Raw genomic sequence first — 18,523 nt, forward strand, 5'->3', positions numbered from 1 at the left:
CTTGATAACCAACTTTCAATACAGCAAAGCATCGATATTAAAATATGCAATCGACATACTCATTCTTGAGTATTTACTTCAGTATATTTTATCCACAACTGGATCTAATTGTGGTCTCTGCAATTATGTGTTAGATCAGGAAATGTATTTTTATTTATTTAGCATTTTCTATTCTGCGAACATTGTAAAATTGAGGGTCTGTGAGGAAAGGTTGGAACAGAATAATCTGCAAAAACCCTGGAGTGTTATTGAGAGAAAGAGCAGTGGAGAGCGGCAGGAAGACCAATATAGACAGAAATTGGAGGATGTGTTTTCTGGTCAGGAACCCATCGCTAAAATTAGCATGGATGTAAATTCCTCAGCGTTGCCGGTTTTCAAATCCGCACATGAAACTCAGTGCAATATAGCCTACAGGGAACAAAAAGAAGAAGTAAAGAAAAAAGAAAAAGGAAAATAAACAGCAGTGGAAGGGAGAGGTCATATATGACCAGTACCGTTTTCCAATGCTTCCTTTCCCCCACTTGTTTTAAATGGACATTTACTATAGGAACAGAGACATCTAAGGAGCCACAAGAAGAGGGACAAGCTATGAAAGCGAAAGCCACGGATCCCACGTGCAAGAATCCTCATGGGTAGAGGCTTTAACTGGCTCAGGACGCACAGCCTTCAACACAATCACCACACATGCTATTGTGGCCTGCAGTGAAGCCCTGGGATGGCTTGGCTCCCATCTCAAATTCTCTTTCATTGCCTTTTTCTCTGCCTCTCCCTCTCCCCTACATCTCCCCTCCCATTATGCTATTTAGCCAGACGTATAGTTCATATGGCGGTGTCACGCGCAGAACATAGCAGATCTACAAGCTCAGAATTTTCAATTTGTGATGCGTTGAGAGTTTGTAGATCTGCTGTTCTTGGCATGCGACACCATCATACGACCGAGCATAAATCAGGCCTTTCTCAAGGCCCCCCTCTGCATGCATCCCTCTCATTTACTGTACACTCCCCCAACGACAGACATAAACAAGCTTCCACATATCCATCCACTCCGCACCAAGGGCAATAAAATGGAAAACAACAGTCGACGACAGTGATATAGTACATTTCAGCTGATTCACACACACATTCAGACATGAATTTGTGTGAATACAAATTTGGACACACATTCTGCAAATAAACAGTGCAGTGCGGTGGACCCATGTTCTCGTTGTTTGCCCTCGTGAGCGGAAGAGAAAAAGCGTAACCGAGTCTACCACACCCACAAGGAGATATACTGGATGAATGGAAGAAGGGCTGGAGGCAATGGCGGAAGATCTTGGTTTACAGTCCCCAAACAAAGCGAGGACTATTTGTAGTCATGACATTTGCTTGAACAAGGCCATGTGAACACATGACCTTAAGGCGTTAAGTACCTAAGTAGCAAATCTCAAATTCTCATAGTATAGTCTACCTGTTGTAATTCCTTGGTAGCCTACAGTAGTACACTTTGTTGACCTGCAGATTACTTCAGTGTCTAAATATTGACATTCCTAGCTGGTGTGTGTCGCTCTTATCTGTGGAATGCATTAAAGGATTTGTTACAGGCATCAATCAAGTAAAGCTGATAACTTTTTTATAATAGAAGGAAGGCGCCAGGGTCACTTGCCTGCCCATGCAAGGTCAAGTAGAAGAGATTAGGCAAAGGGCTTGGTCAAGGTAAACCTAGGTACATGCATGCTGGATTTCATTGCTTCCCGACTGTATTTACTGTATTTGTAAGCGTGCATAAGAAATAAACGATAATTTACAATAAAAAAAAATGTTTTTGATCAATAATAAATCACTCTTTTGGGCATGTCATGCAGGCCATATAGGAAGAAAATCTAAATTAGCCATTCTGCAAGCTCAAATGTGAGCTTGCAGATCTTGACAACACTGTTGTCTGAAGAAACGCTTAAAGGACAACTTTAGTTTTTTTCAACCAAGGTTCATGTTTTAGGTTGTTATTAGAGAAACTAAAAGGTGAGTGTTCCTTTTCTTTCATTTGCTGCTTTCTTTCGTTTTAGGGATTTTAGCAGTTTTTGACAGGGGGGCGGGGGCATTCGAGCATGGGGCTAAATATGTATTTTTTAACACAATTTTATGGTGATTTATTTTTTTATGGTTTACTATAGTCCTAATAAACCCAAGAAATTACATCTGGCCACAAAAGATCACAGGATCTATTGAATGTGACAAACTGACATATTGAGCCTATACACACAGTATAAGCATTCCCCCAGTAGGCTACCTTCACATTCAGTAGATCCTGTGATCTTCTGTGGCCATATGAAATTTCCTGGCGTTTATTAGGACTATAGTACCATAGAAAAAGAAATCACCATAAAATTGTGTTAAAAAATGCATATTTAGCCCCATGCTCGAATGCCCCCGCCCCCCTGTACAAAACCGCTAAAATACCTAAAACGAAAGAAAGCAGCACATGAAAAAAGATTATCTTTTACTTTATCTAATAACAAACTAAAACATGAACCTTGGTTGAAAAAAACTAAAGTTGTCCTTTAAGTGATTAATTAATATACGTTGACATATATATATATATATATATATTTTTTAATTATATAAAAACCAATGTGCTTTTCAATTATTCGATGAATCTAAAAAACTAGAATTATTATTGCTAAGAATATCATTGATAGTTGCAACCCTAGAATAATGACACTGCAGTCTAAAGAGGGTCATAAATGCGAGCGTCGCTTCCAAATAGATGAAAGAATCAGGAGAATCAGAGGGGAAACGCAACACACAAACATTTCACTTAATGTGAAATCGACCTCACCCACCTCCTCCTCACTACAGGAGTTCACGGGAGAGGAACTGGTGTTAAATGTGAATGTCTGTTTAATAAACATCTGGGAGGAATTTGATTGGGGAATATATATTCTCATGTCAAATGCTGTCAATAGTTGTTGACAGAGAGTCTGTGTGTGTGTGTGTGTGTGTGTGTGTGTGTGTGTGTGTGTGTGTGTGTGTGTGTGCGTGTGCGTGAGTGCCTGAGTGAGTGAGTGCATGTGTGCGTGCGTGTGTGTGTGTGTGTGTGTGTACTTGTATTAATATACTTGTGAGGGCCAAATGTCCCAGCATGTTTGTTTTCTTTCTTTTTTTTATGCTAAAATAAATCTGAAGAATTCGGTTTACAATTAGGAAACGATTCATGTTCGTGTTAGATTTAGGCATTTGGAGGTTAGGCTTCAGGGGTTGGAGTTTAGTTATGCCCAAATTTACAAGTAGTTGCATGTAGGTGTCATCATGACCGAGAAGCTCGCAACGTGTCACAGCGCGACACGCGCTGTACATGGCCTATTTTTGGCTTTAGTTATAGGGTTAAATAATGGAGGAAAGAATTGCTTTCATAATATTGCCATCCTAAAATGTTCCTCACAAGTATAGTATGGCCTAACAGTGTGGCCTAATGCAAACGTGTGTGTGTGGGTGCGTGCGTGCGTGTGCGCATACAAGCATGCACATGCCCAGCTACTAAACTGCTAACTCAAGGCTTCACTGCAGGTATAACCAAGCTCCTCTCCAGTTTGTTTGTTTGGGAAAATACTAGGAATAAATAAAAGGAAATCCAGGTTGAGTCTAAACATCCCGTCGTATGTCTTTAAAAAGGCCACTTCCAGCCAAAATAACAACACATTCCTCTGTCCTGGTGTGTCAATCATAAACCAAGCCAGACAGAAGTAACATTTCAGGTTTTTATTGCTCCACTACTGTGATCAAACATTCTGTGGGAAATCTTAATTGTTGGACAAAAGGGTAATGTTGGAGGATTTCTAGTTTATTGATAACTGAGAGAACAACCTTCAACCATAAATTCCCAGCTCAGTGTGTATCTTGACGAATAAATAAAAGTAAAAAATAAATAGACTATTAAATACAGTATAAAACAATAGGGTCAAAGGATAGGAATTGGCTTTTTTGACGAAGGAACAGGCAAACATTTTCAGAAGAAAGACAGCAAACAGTAGGCTTTTGACATGATTGGGATGAATTAAGCATAGTGATGGGAGTGTTCACAAAAAAACTAAGTTTGGTATTGTGGTAAATACTAAAAAGTCAAATCATACAAAAGGTATAAACAGCAATTGCAGCCAATAACCCAGAGTAATAACAACACACACACAAAAAAATCCCTTTTCCAGAGTTGGGTCTAACTACTCAATAAAAATAAATCACTGATATGAACAAAAGCAAATTACAGCACAAATTCAAGTAAAGGAAGGTATACAACAGTAACGAAAAATATTCCGTTGCTGTCAGGCAGAAACCTTGTATCTCCATTTTTATTTATTATAATTTTTTGGTAAATTAATGCCCTAATTTGCCATACTAGTGTCACACAAAAGTAGCAAAAATATACAGTATCTAGAAGCTGGATCGCCTGATAGTTTGATAACCTACAGTAACCTAAACTCTGAGCTTATAGATCTGCTATATTTGCCATTTTCGAAATGAGTGAAAATAAAAGTGGTTCAGTGTGTTTGTGCTTGTGACTAATAACTAGTAACACAGTAACTGTTTTGGACATACAAGGTTTCCAACTGACAGTGACGATTTGCAGTCATCAATTAAGAGCACTGGGGGAATCTATATGTTTACTGTAAAACTGCCCACTATACCAAAGACCTGTTTGGATAAAACAGTGACATCGGCAGTGCTACTGTAATCTGTAAACTCTGAAAGTGTACAAATGGACCCGGTAAGGGTGATTTAACTTAGTGCCCCCTGATTTTACAGTGCAGAGACAGGAACTCCCCACTGCCACCCCTGAAATGGGTGCTTAAAAAGTAATGGATGAAAAGTAATGCATGAAAGAAAGCAGAGGTTCACACCAATCTTAAATGTGAAAGCAGATAGTTTCATCCCACAACAATAGTATGGGTATATAGACCAATTTAAAAGATAGAATATATTTAATCTGTGTTCTGCTAGTAAGGGGTGTGGGGGGGGGGGGGGGGGGGGGGGGAATTAAACATTGAAATAACAAACCATACTAAAATATAAATGGGTATGAAATCATTATAACCATAATAGTTTCATCATGAATGTCATGATGCCCTTTTAGTCCAAATCCACTCTCACACTTCATTAATGACTGATGTCGCAACTGGCCTGTAGATGTGTTCAAAATGGAACACGTTTTTTCTTAAAATGCCACCTCATTCATCTTAACGTCTGCTTCCTCCTTATGGAAAAAGATCAAAGTCACCCATTGTGCTCTCCATCTGACACGACTCCAGACCAAATGACTCTTAGTCCAAGTGCTACATTATAAGTGGCGTTCTTGATCCCAATGCTTTGGGAAATTACCCAAATTAAAAAACAAAAAAAAGTGTGTGCAGAAACTGTACGTGAAGAGTACCTCATATACTGCTAGTTCATTCTTATTTTCACCATATAACATCATTATATGACAACAGCATTAGCTTAATATCCGGACACAGCTAGTAGAAGCCAACAAGGTTATCACACCTCTATGATGTCTGCCTTTAACCACTTTTTTGATATTATTTCAAAAATAGCAATTTTTCAAGCTCACAATCCATCGCATAAAAAGCTTGTAGATCTGCCGTTTTAAAACAAACTTTGAAATGTTCCACAAACATCCCCCCCCCCCCCCCCCCCCCACGTCTATTATGACATGCCCCCACATTGGGACACTAAGGAGTCAAAGTGGTTCACTTCAGGCCAGCTCAAGCTCATCTCAGTCCACTCCGGTCAAAGTGCCATTCAAAAGGAGATGACATCACAACATCAGCACCAGCCTCAGTCCTAGGCGAGGCGACGGCCCGGTCGGCCCACCCTCTCCTGTACAATCTGACTTACTGTGCTTTCCTTATCATTTCTTGCATGGAATCTGGCAAAGGACCAAAGCTCAAGCCACTTTAATGTCTGGCTCCATTCTTGTTTTTCCACGAAGTAGGAATGCAAAAGGAAAGAAAAAATAATAAAAAATAGATGCGTGAGCATTAATTGTATCTGTACATTAGGCATGAATAATAAAAATATATATCAAAAAATATACACTGTCTACTACTTGATACATCTATTGCTGTATATTTAAATTGCGCCATTCCAATTTGAATAAGATGAAAAACAAAACAAAAAACAATTGTAACAAAACTCGCAGGAACAAAAAAATGTACAGTAAGTCAGTCTGTTTGGGCAGGCCCCCTGGGGTTGGAGAGTTTTGTTTGCTTGAGTCAATCCATTGCCGTCCCTGCAGCTCGACTCCAGCTCAGCTTAAGAGTTCAACATTCAGTCTTTTTAGGGGGCTGCCCACTTCAGTGCCCCGATTCGAATTCCCTTTGTTTTTGTTTCGGGATCGTCACACTGCGAACACACTGAGCGTGCTGGTCTGGTCTTTCAAGCCCAAGATACTGTAGGCGATTCTTTTCAAATGGCCGGGCAGCCTCACGCCAATGTTCTTGATATCCCTGTGAAAGAGAGATGAGACTTGTGTAAGAGGAGCCACAGATGGGTTCATACTTTGGCCTCGTTCCAGCACTTTTTTTTCTCCAAGCACATCCTTCCTTCCTCTCTCTCATTCCTTGAAGTGATCACCAACTAAACCATTGTGACGAATTACCGGCATAATACATAACCTCCATTCATGTGTGACTCCATCATTGAGTCACTTGGCTTAGTTTGGAGTGTATTCAAGTTAGTAATCTCCCAGGGTTTCTCTTTACCATCAAAGGGGGTGGTAATGGTGGTTTCACCTATGTGATGCAAACCTTTAAAATGCCTTCAACGTGCCATAGTCAGCCCATAGTCAAAGCCTTAATTACAGCCATAATTACTTAACGAGGATTCTCCCTGTCTGCCCTGAATCACTTGTCTGGTGAACAGAAGGGTGGGTCGTAAATAGCTGCTGGTTTTCCGAGAGTGCAACCATATGAGATGGAAACGGCTGTGAAATCTCGCCACAGAATATGACAAACACTTCAAAGGGGGATTGCTTTAAGAGTATGCCTATCTCTGCCAACGGCTACCAACACCAACCGTGTTACGTAAAACCCTCGCAGGCGGACGTTTTTATTTATTTTTATGGCTATGAATAATCACTTGGACCTTGTTACTGTCCAAAAACAACTTCATATTATGTGCTTCACTAACCAATTCCTCCCCAAATTTCCGACCATGTAAGTACATGACCCCCTTGGTGCTCCCACAGATCCGAGGAGATCTAATCGGCATGATAATTGTTTCAAACTGCGCAGCGGTGATAAGCTGGGCAGAATGCTGACCAATTCGGCTACACCTCTTCAGTGGAAAGAAAAAGGGGAAAGGACAGACTTTGGGGCTTAAAGTCTCGTTCGTCTATTTCGGTTGCTTGATCTCCTCCGGTTCCTCTCGCTCCACAGGCTATTCTCTCCACTCCCTTTAATGTCGGAGCAGCCACAAAGGCCATTGCCCCAAACAGGCAAAACTAGTGGTTTATGGCAATAGCAAAAGTGCTGCCCAGGGCTGCTAGTGTGTGGGTGAAGGGAAGGGAGGGATGAGAGAAAGAATGGAGAAAGGGAGGAGGAAGAATAGGGAATGGAGAGACCACAAGCCGCCACCGCCACGCTACCACAAATGAGGCCGCTCTCTCTCTTTCCCTCCCATTATTTTTTCCGTCTCATCCGTCTCTCAAGTTGTAGCTGAGGCCGAAGTTTATATTGTGCGTAAACTATTCAGCTGGCTGTTAAAGAGTGACATTTTGGAAAAACAAAAACAATACGTAGGCTAGACGCAGGTTTCAGAGAAGTCACAACATTCTCATGCAAGACACAACGGCAGTTTGGCCACGGTAAACCATTTCTTTCCCATCTCTGCCAATAAGATAGCGAGCAAGTAAACCGTCTAATTACGTAACGTCAATACTTAACCTTTTTTGAACTGTTTATGTGCTTCACCATGAATATTTATATTTGTATGTACTGTACTTTTTATTTTAATTGTATTTTTTGTTAATGGTACAAGATACCAGGGTTGTGGCTCCTTCGGAGCGGGAACTTTGGGGGGGTGGGAGGGCTAAACATACTATTTTTGTTATTATTTTCTATTTCACCCTTATGTGATTTGAACATATTAATAAAGACATTTTGATTTAAAAAAGAATACTTATGTAACATTGCACAACACTGAATGCGAGGCCACTCACTCGTTCTTCATCTGCAGCACTTGGTCCATGGTGACGACCCCGGCGCAGGTGAAGTTCTCGCTGTACTGGTTCATTTTGATGGACTCCAGCCACTCCGAGACCGACCTGAAGGGGGAGCCGTCCGAACCGCTGGTGCTGGGCAAACGGATGGATACGCTGGCGGAAAGGCAAGCAGATCGAGAGAGCGATAATCATCAACAGGCTTTCCCACAACAAAGCCGGCAAAGAGAGAGAGCAGGGCTGTAATTACTGTGCAGGAAACCCCAGTGATAAAAACCAGTTGGTTCAGTCAGGGTGAGAGAGAGCGCCGATTAAGATATGAACACAGCACGGCAACCTTTGTCCTCCACCCGCTTCTCACAATGCGCATTAACGTCTATATACACGTTCGCACACAAAAGACAAATATTGTGCGTGCGTTCACACAACATTTAGACAACACTAAATACCACTATAATTCTTCACCAGAAACCCAAGCAGAGCCACAGACAAGGTCGGCAGATTTTTCTCATTAGCTGTGTAGGCCCGCACTCGACTTTACATCGTACGCTCGAGCCTGTCAGACGTGTCCTTCTTGGGGTGTAATTAGCCCATTGAGACCTGAGGACCAGATTCTACAAAATGTCTTCTAAATTCTGACAGTTTTCTGAAAAACCTATGTTTCTATGATCAGTGGTGCTCAAACTGTTTCATGTCAAGGACCCCCAGAATGATATGTATTTGGCCTTGGACCCCCATCTGAAAATATATTGTTTCAGGGAACCCACCCAAAAGATTTGAATTAAAAAGTTTGCTGTGAAAGATTATATATATACAAAAACTTGCACCACATTTTCATGGGTTTTTCAAAAAATTGCAGATCTACAAGCTCGTAGCGCGGCACTCGGTGCCATTCTACGAGGTTGTAGATCTGCTATTTTTCAACAGCTAGTTTAAAATAATGATTAATAAAGTTAAGGCGACACAGATGTGTCCTCCTCAGGTTTAAACAGGCTAAACACTGTAACAAAAATCTTACCGGGGGTCAAAGTCTGCGATGGCCTTCAGGGAGTCGGGGCTGCGCAGCAGCTTGTCCAGCAGGCTAACGATGTCGGGGAAGCGCGGCCTCTTGGAGCGGTCCTGGAGCCAGCACTGCAGCATCAGCTGGTAAACGGCCGAGGGACAGTCCATGGGCGCCGGCAGCCGGAACGCCTCGTTGATGGCCTTCATCACCTGCAATCACAGCAGGAGACACAAGGCAGACTTAGTGCTGCTAATGCCCAGTGGTGGAAAGTAACTAAGCTACATTTAAGTACTCTGCTTAAGTACAATTTTGAGGTATGTGTACTTTACTTGAGTATTTCCAATTGCCAGTGCTTTTACTTCTACTCCACTACGGTACATCTCAGAAGCAAATATTGTACTTTTACTCCACTACATTTATTTGAAAACTTTAGTTACTAGTTACTTTTAAGTTTTAACCATATTATCGATCTACAAGCTCACTATTTTCAAAGATTTATTATACATTTGAAAACTTTTACTTTTGGTACTTTTAGTACATTTTGAAGCCAATACTCAAATAAATGTTGAATTCCGGACTTTTACTATTACTACGTATTGTAATGTATTCTATATTGCAGTATTGATACTTTTACTTAAGTAAAAACTTTGAGTAATTTTTCCACCACTGCTAATGCCTCGGTTTGCTCAAAATTAATGTTAGCATTCTGTTTTAAAAAGTACAAAATGGCTTTCAACAGGAGGTTTTTTTCTATATATTTTTTTATCCCACGATTTTGCAACCCATTTTTTTCACCCGACAGAAAATCAAAACAGGAGTTTTGATTTCCAGAATAGCAGTGTTGGAATCAGATTTTCTTGGCCGAGTACTGTCACACATATACAGTACAAGAGCTTCAACTTGGTAAGTTGCTCTCTTGGTTGATCCAACTATCACAAAATCAGAAATAATAAATCTGATACAGTACAATATTTATAAAGAATAAGAAATCTGATTATAGTGAGTCATATTTACACAAGGGCCTGTCTGAGCACCCCGGTGTGCAGGCATGGAGGAGTATTTACACAATAAATGCAGAACATGAGAACAGATCGGAACTGACTGTAGCAGTGAATATTGTGTATTAAGATGTACTGCATATGATGTTACACTGAATATTATATTGAATTCCCACAATGTACAATAGCAGGATATTAAACTTGTAAATTCAAACATTAGCGGAAGTCACAAAAGCTTTCTTGCAGCTGGTTTCCTTAACACATTGGCTAACTCTTCTTTTCCTTTCGACTTTTCCCTTTTGGGTAAAGCCATCTGCCTCCATCTCAGCCTGTCCTCTCACACCAACTAACTTCATGTCCTCTTTCACTGCATCCATAAATCTCCAGATCCAAGTTCCAACCTCCACATCCTTCTACCGATATACTCACTATCGCTCCTCGATCTGTACGTGTCCAAACCATCTCGGTCTGGCCTCTCTGGCTTTATCCCTCTGATGTACTCGTTCCTGATCCTATCCATCCTTGTTACTCCCAGAGAGAACCTCAACATTTTAGTCTCTGCTACCTGTCTTTTCCTCAGTCAGTGCGACTGTCTCTAGTCTAAACCATACAACATAGCTGGTCTCACCACCGTCTTGTACATCTTCCCTTTCATTCTTGCTGTTACATTCCTATCACGCATCACACCTGACACTTTTCTCCACCCATTCCAACCTGCTTGCACTCGTTTCTTCGCCTCTTTTCCACACTCTCCATTGCTCTGAAATGTTGACCCAGTAAGTACTTAAAAGTCCTCCGCCTTCTTTTCACATCTGCTCTAACATTAGTGTATGATAGCAAAGTGACAGTTGAAGCTGAAGCTTTACCTCATGGTTACTCATGTCCCAGTAAGGCCTCTCCCCGAAGGCCATGACCTCCCACATGACGATGCCAAAGCTCCACACGTCGCTGGCCGAGGTGAACTTCCTGTATGCGATGGCCTCCGGAGCTGTCCAGCGGATAGGGATCTTACCACCCTGTTGAAAAGTATATGGATGATTATACAGACGAACTCTGATGATCCGTGTGGTTATTATTCACTCTCACATTTCAACCTGAGACCGGATTCTACAAATGTCTTCTAAATGCTGACAGTTTTCTGAACTCTGTTTCTATAATCAGTGGTGCCTCAAACGTTTTCATGTCAAGGACCCCCAGAATGATATGTATTTGGCCGCAAACTCCCATCTCAAAATAGTTTGTTCCAGGGACCTCCCAGAAGCAAAGATTTGAGTTAAAAACGTTCGCTCTACCCACCAACGAAAGAACATTGGATGGACAGGAATTGTATGTCATGGAAAAACTGGTAAAAGTGGGATCTCTTCATCCAGCCTATGTATGAAGAATTCAATGAATGTATCCTGTAATATGAAAAATGCAGCCTTTTTTCTTTTCTTTTGTCTCTTGATTTGTTTTTTCTTGTTTATTTTTGTAGTGTTTTTTTCCTTTTTGTTGTCACTGTCTTTTTTCTCAATAAAAATGAAGTGAAAAAAAGGTTTGCTCTGAAAGAATATATATTCAAAGATGTGCACACATATTCATGATTTTTCAAAAATAGCAGATCTACAAGCTCATAGCTTGTACATCTGCAATTTTTCAATAGCTAAAGTATAAAATAATGGTTAACTTGGTTAATGGATAAAGTGTCTACTCTACCACAAAAGAACAATCCCTGTTTACTTGATCTTCCCATGTCAGATCCTCAGTGTTGACTTCAATCTGAAAGGGAAGTTCCATTTAATATGGGACTACTTTTATTTGTATATTAAAGGATTGTTGCATTAACAATTTGTAATACATTACAGATGATATAATCACTATTGTCAACAGAATGTGGAGGGGTGTTGTCCATTTAGCTTAGTTTTTTGACTGCTAGTTGTGTTTTGTTTTTGTTTGTTTTTTCATGTCAGTTTCTTTTCTTTTATGTAAGTCTTGTGTATTTTGTATTATTTATTGAAAATCGTTGATGACAAAAAAAAGTGTTGACTTAAATCTGAGTGTACTAATGCGACCATATGGATGCTTCTGGGTCTGGGTCCATTTGGTTAAACTTTAACACTCTCAGACACAAGAGTGTTACATTTCTTCTACCACTCTCAGGCAAGAGTGTTACATTTCTACTACTCAAGAGGCAAAGATGCAGTCCCCACTTGGCCTTGAGCTTTATAAATTAAACCAAATGGACCCTTACGCGTCCATTTGGTTTCATTTTACACTCTCAAGAGTTAAGTGATTGTTAAACATCTGCATTACTTCATTTATAAGAAGTCTACACAATTGGAGAATGTAGAAGAATTGGTATTTTGATCAACGTTTGTCTGTTATCTCTCCTATGGTACCAACAGCATGGAAATGTGGACATATTCTTTAGTTTGGGGTCTGCATTAAGGCTAAATGTAATCAAATGGTGGTCCGTGGCTCAAATGCAGAATAAATAATGGGCCTTGATATGAAAAGCGTTGAAAGCCACTGGCATAGACAAACATACGTTAGGTAGATTCAGCATGCTAGCAGACAAAACTAGCAAACTATTACACACTCTTGGCCCGGGCCGGCCTAACGGTCCAGGCACCTAGGCTAGGCTCAGGTTCGAGTCCTGATCCCGACGACCTTTGCAGTCTTCCCCCCATCTCTCTCCCCATTTCCTGCCAACTTACTATCAATCTATCAATAAAGGCAAAAAACTAAAAAAGTATCATAAATAAGAAAATATCACACCTGCTCAGCCAATCAAATCATCGCTACGTGGTACACAGTACACACAAACACACAAAGCTGGGCACAGGAGGGGCTAGCGCCCTCCTCAAAAACAAGAAAAGAATATCCTCCGCCATGACAGGTGTGACCTCCTCAACTCACGCTAGTGGTGTACGTCCCCTCGGGGTCGTCCTCTAGCACGCGGGACAGGCCGAAGTCTGACACCTTGCACTCGCAGTTGCAGTTGACCAGGATGTTGCGGGCAGCCAGGTCGCGGTGAACGTAGCTCATGTCGGAGAGGTACTTCATGCCCGCGGCGATGCCGCGCATCATGCCCACCAGCTGGAAGGAGGAGATCTCGCCATCGTGGTCCTGATTGGGACGAGAAGACCACAACAACAGATGTTTTGGTCATTTCAGAGCTAAAATTCATTATTTGCGTACGGCCGTTGCACAATGTTCTGTGAAACACATGGCTACAGGCTGCTGGGAAGTGGAATTAGTTATAAGCTTAGGCTGAAATATGGAACACTGGAATGAAAGATGAATTGACAGTGGTGGAAAAAGTACTTGCATGTTTTACTTAAAAGTAAAAGTATACTAAAAGTAAATAACTAAAAGTATACTGCAATGTATACAAGTAAAAGTCCGGAATACAAAATGTACTGGAGTGAAAGTGCAAAAGTATTGACATCAAAATGTAGTTAAGTACCAACAGTAAAAGTACTCATTTTGCAGAATGGCTCATTTCAAAATTTCAAATGTTTATATTTTTGAAAATAGCTGATCACAATGCGCTCGCATTGTGACAGTACAATATTTGCCTCTGAAATGTAGTGGAGCAGAAGTATTGGAAATTGTAAAGTACAAATACATCAAAACTGTACTTAAGTACAGTACCTAAGTAGATTTACTTAGTTACTTTCCACCACTGTGACTTGACAATACTATTTAATACTTTCGTATAACTGTGTTTCATAGAGTTCTTTGGGGGAAATGTTCACCTATAATGACAAATATGGCATGCCCAAAACAAGGACGGCAGGCGGATTAAAGTTGTTAAATATGTAGATGTATTGTATATGTCAGAGAGGTACAGTTTGCACTCAATGAGAAATATCATAATTCTCAACAAATCTTACCCTGAGGTACTTATCCAGTGCTCCATTCTCCATGTATTCTGTCACGATCATGGCGTGTTTGACTGAAAGCACAAAAAAAGAGAAGTTTACCGACTGCTCAAACTGGCACCTTGTACATTTATACAACTGCAATAAGAGACGATAATAGCTAGGAAGGAAGGTACACTGCAAGATCCTGAGTGTCAGTTTTATTATGAGAGGGTAAAATAAATGCTGATGAGTAAAAAAAAACATTTTCACTCCCAGCGTTAATTTCACACTCATGATTTATATGGGTGGGTGGAGGGTCCTTACACATGGATTAAAGCAAAATGTAATCTTACGACTGAAACAGTGACTGAAATCACAGACAGAGGCCGTAACGTTTGCTTTTATATGAAACATCCGAGACTATAGGGTTTTATGGAACGATGCTTCTGCACATAATGCTTAGTTTGAACACTTGAAATGCTCTAATGTTAAAATAAGCTAAAGTAGCCCATTCTACAAGCTTACAGAATAGGCTTATTCGCTTATGCTTAAATAGAAGAAATGCTGGCATCTCTAGGATCCAAAATGACTGAAATCGGTCACGGGGACTGAGAACTTGAATCCTTACATTTGGTGACAACGCCCTCCAGGCGGATGATGTTCTGGTGGGAGAACTGTCCCATGATGGAGGCCTCGCTGAGGAAGTCCTGCCTCTGCTTCTCGGAGTAGCCCGGTTTCAGCGTCTTGATGGCCACGGCCGCTTCCTTCCTGCTCGGCGCCTTCAGAATTCCACGGTACACCTCGCCGAACTCCCCTGCGGGGCATGACATAAAAAAAGAAAAATCAAGAAAAAGTCTCCAGTCTCCTCCGGTTTCCTGACTTGGTTGTAACAGAGAGAAAGTAAACAGGGAAGTCTCATCGGCTGTTTTGCCTCAGGCGCTCTCATGTAGGTGTGTGTGCTGGCTGGGGTGTTGATAGCCAGCGTTGCATGATTTCTGGAGTGCCTGTGGTGTGGGGGCATGGGAATCAGCTGTCACGTGGGGGATGGGGGGCAATGGGGTGTTGGTTCAAAGGGTAAAGGTGGTCGCTTCAATAAACTTTCTAATTTAACGAGAAGCCAGGTGCTCTGGAATTCCCACAGAACTTCTGCAACAGTTTCTCTCATTTGCCAATGAAGCGCATTGATTTGACTGTTTTGCGTGTCTACCAAAACATGTGGATATTGCAGCCAAAAAAGGGGTTGCCACACGGAAATATGTTCAAACATGTCGAATGAGAACTCAGCCGCAAAGATGTTAATCTTGCTCAAGTAACCACTGTCAGTCAATCTGCTAAGCTGTATGAAGAAAAAGACGCAATATAAACAGTGACTTTAGAGATTGGAAAAATCTTTCAACATCTTGGAGTTAAGCCCCAAAGCACACATTGTTTCAACAGTGTTCTCACTCACCAGCTCCAATGACTTTCTGTTTGGTTATGTGGCTGGGATGGATCTCACTGGCAAACTTAAGGACAGCAATGTTGGGGTCCTCATAAGTGTGTGGATCCACGTAGGTCTTCAGAGGCTTCAATTGTTCTGGGAGACACAAGTATAAACAGATTTTAGTGAAAGAAGGTGAATATAACCTGGACAAATAGAAAAGAAAAACAAGATTATAAGAGAGGGAGTGATTTTCTTCTGTCTACCTGAGCTGGAAAAGTAGGTGTCCTCTGGTCCTTGTCTGGTGTGGGAGTTTCTTCTCCTAAACAAAAACATAATCTGAAAATTATTATCTAATTTCAGCAGATTCTGTCCCAACATCCTTGCGTCATTTGTCTTGATTCAATCCTAATTGCAGATAGCAGCCATTGTCGTGATTTGTCAAGGAGCTTTGAGACTTTGTACTATCAAAGAAACCAGACATCAGTGCGCTGCCCCCATTCAGATAGACGCGGTGCTTTGATAAAAAGCTGTCGTCAGACTCTGTTTGCCAAACCGATTTAAAGACAGACAGACAGACAGGCAGGCAGCAAGGCGGACAGACAGCTACACACTGCTACAGTATAGGTCAGGGTCACCTTTACAAAGTGGCTACGGTCTGGTACAGAAAGAGCCGAGCGCCTCTTATCACCAACAATGTGCCACTCTGGGCCCATTTCCTTTCAAAAGCCCCCAACACTCCCTCCTATAATTTTATGCCCATTGAGCAATGACAAGACCCATTCAACACCAATTCTTCCCCAGCAAGTGCTGGGACACAGATCCAGATAAAGAGAGAGCGAGAGAGTTGGCCAAAGGAAGAGAGAAAAGAGAGAGGTGAAGAGAGAGTGAATGCATGGGGGGCCATTTGGAGGCCCCACAAAGGAAGAAGGGAAGAATGGGAAAGGAAGCTGCTTGAAGGAGTGTTCAAACTGTTTAAGACAGAGAGAGCAGTGAGTGTGGGTGGGGGGGGGGAGTGCCGCTCACCGCTTGCGTATGAGCAGGACCACGACCACGATAAACAGCATCGCCCCTCCGCCGACCGCTGCCCCGAAGATGACCGCGGTGTTGCTCTGGGCCAGAGGCACTGGAACACATGGAGGGATTTCGTCGTTATAAACATTTACGTACAAAAAAAAACACTGTGAAGAACATGGTCCCTTGGCGACAGGGTCAAAGCTGTTTAAACTCCTCATCTCTCCAATACCCATATTGTTTCCAACCAGACGAAGAAATCACAGATTTGAGGCATTAACTTTTTTTCTGACACCAGAAATGTTTCTGGAAGATGCTTCTAAACTTGTATTCTATTGCTAGCCGATCTACAAGCTTACAACACGTCACGCTGCGACATGTTGTGAGCTTGTAGATCTGCTACGGTGCGCAGCATGCTTTCACAGAAGGCTTTATATGGAATCCGAAAGACTGAAACCAGTCGTGGTGACTGAGAGCTTTAATCCATGAATACCTTCTGGTAGGGTCTCGAACTCGTCCTCCATGCTGGAGCCGCTGGGCAGTGCTTGGACCTTGAACAGGTACGCCGTGCCTGGGGCCAGCTCACTGATCTGCACAGAGCTCTTCTCCAGCATCAGCACCGTGTACATGGACGTGCTCACGTCCAGGTTGTCGTCCTGTGGAACGGACAATGACAAACAGAGCTTCGTAAAGATGAAGAGGACCATTATAATATGTTAAGATTATATTTCCCTTTTCCCGTGCTGTTAGTTATCACTTGACGTATATGATGGTCCATACCTGATGCTCTAGTCCAGTGGTTTTCAATTATTTTATCCAGCATTTGTGCCACGGACCACCATTTGATGAGATTTTGCCTCTCAGACTTTTTGTTATCGTTGGATAAGATTTTGTACACAATTCCATGCCGTATTGTTATGGTGCCATTAGAAGAGATAACAGGCAAACGTTGATCAAAATAACAACTCTACTACATTATTTTTTAGCAATAATTTAACTCTTCAGAGCGTAAAATGAAACCAAACGGACCCTCCATTTGGTTTCATTTGACACTCTCAAGAGTTAAAGATCTATAAGGGTCCATTTGGTTACCAACTCTCCATCATTTAGCTGGGGACCACCCGGAACCCCCTCAAGGACCACTGGTTGAAAACCTCTGCTATAGTCACGTGATTTCAAGTGACATGTCAAGCTCTGATAAGTTCCGTATATCCCTTTCACGGGTACGGCATGGTATGGAGCTAGTGTCCTTTGTGTGTATATATTCTGTATTTTCACTGACTTAAACCCTATACTTTGTTGACTGGAGTTCCCCATGAGTCTTACACCTAGGGCCCCTCCTGTTTATGCTCTGTGTTATGCCCGTTGTGAGCGTGGAAATCTTCTGTTTTTGCCTATGTTTGCCCCCAAGAATAGGGACGCTAGGGATCAAGTGATTAAACAGGATGTCGTTTACTGTATATAATAATATGCTGTCACAAAGTTTATTGTGATTGCTTATGCGCCGAGTATATTATTATTAAATTGTTTGCACTGTGGTGTAATCTTTGACACGACAGATCTATCTGTGATAAATGTATTCATCAATTTGCCCCCTAAACGTTTAGTTTATTATGGTCTCCTGTGGCTTCGTACACATACATCTCAAATTTCACTACATGCTCCGCTGTTTTCTCATGCATCACGTTTTACAGGAAATCTCGTAGGATTTTGTGATAAGTTAAATATTACAAGCTTGGGTTTAAACAGTAAGTAAAAGCATATAAACCATATGCTATGCATGTCTTGTAAAACATCGCTAGGAAAATAGCCACAATCATGCAACCCATACGAGACGTTTTCCGGGTGTGCTTTCTGGGTGTGCTTGCTTATGCACTTTAATGAAAAACTGCAACTTGTTTAACACTTTCAACCTGGAGGCCCTGTTTTGGGCAAGTAATTTAAAAAACGTTTAAAAACGTTTCACATCATTAGATATTATTTAAAGAAAAAACAAGCTCATGCTCACAACGTGTCACATCGCGACAACTTGTGAGCTTGTAGATCTGCTCT

At 41.5% G+C, this 18,523-nt stretch overlaps 1 protein-coding gene across 1 annotated transcript in view; it reads right to left on the minus strand.

Annotated features, from left to right (window-relative positions):
* Window positions 1-3,720: 3,720 nt before the first annotated feature.
* The window catches only part of epha2b (eph receptor A2 b), a 42,682-nt gene continuing 27,879 nt past the window's right edge, over window positions 3,721-18,523 (minus strand). The window contains exons 7-17 of the mRNA XM_083770043.1: window positions 16,965-17,127; window positions 16,484-16,583; window positions 15,724-15,779; window positions 15,488-15,613; window positions 14,666-14,851; window positions 14,068-14,129; window positions 13,088-13,297; window positions 11,056-11,205; window positions 9,207-9,400; window positions 8,189-8,344; window positions 3,721-6,476 (exon numbers count right to left, since the gene is read on the minus strand). Coding sequence (XP_083626169.1) covers window positions 6,368-6,476; window positions 8,189-8,344; window positions 9,207-9,400; window positions 11,056-11,205; window positions 13,088-13,297; window positions 14,068-14,129; window positions 14,666-14,851; window positions 15,488-15,613; window positions 15,724-15,779; window positions 16,484-16,583; window positions 16,965-17,127 — 1,512 coding nt within the window. The 3' untranslated portion in view covers window positions 3,721-6,367. The remainder of the gene's footprint in view (window positions 6,477-8,188; window positions 8,345-9,206; window positions 9,401-11,055; window positions 11,206-13,087; window positions 13,298-14,067; window positions 14,130-14,665; window positions 14,852-15,487; window positions 15,614-15,723; window positions 15,780-16,483; window positions 16,584-16,964; window positions 17,128-18,523) is intronic.

This window comes from Protomyctophum parallelum, assembly GCF_964188405.1.
Source record: "Protomyctophum parallelum genome assembly, chromosome: 7".
In the NCBI taxonomy this organism is placed as follows: Eukaryota; Metazoa; Chordata; class Actinopteri; order Myctophiformes; family Myctophidae; genus Protomyctophum; species Protomyctophum parallelum.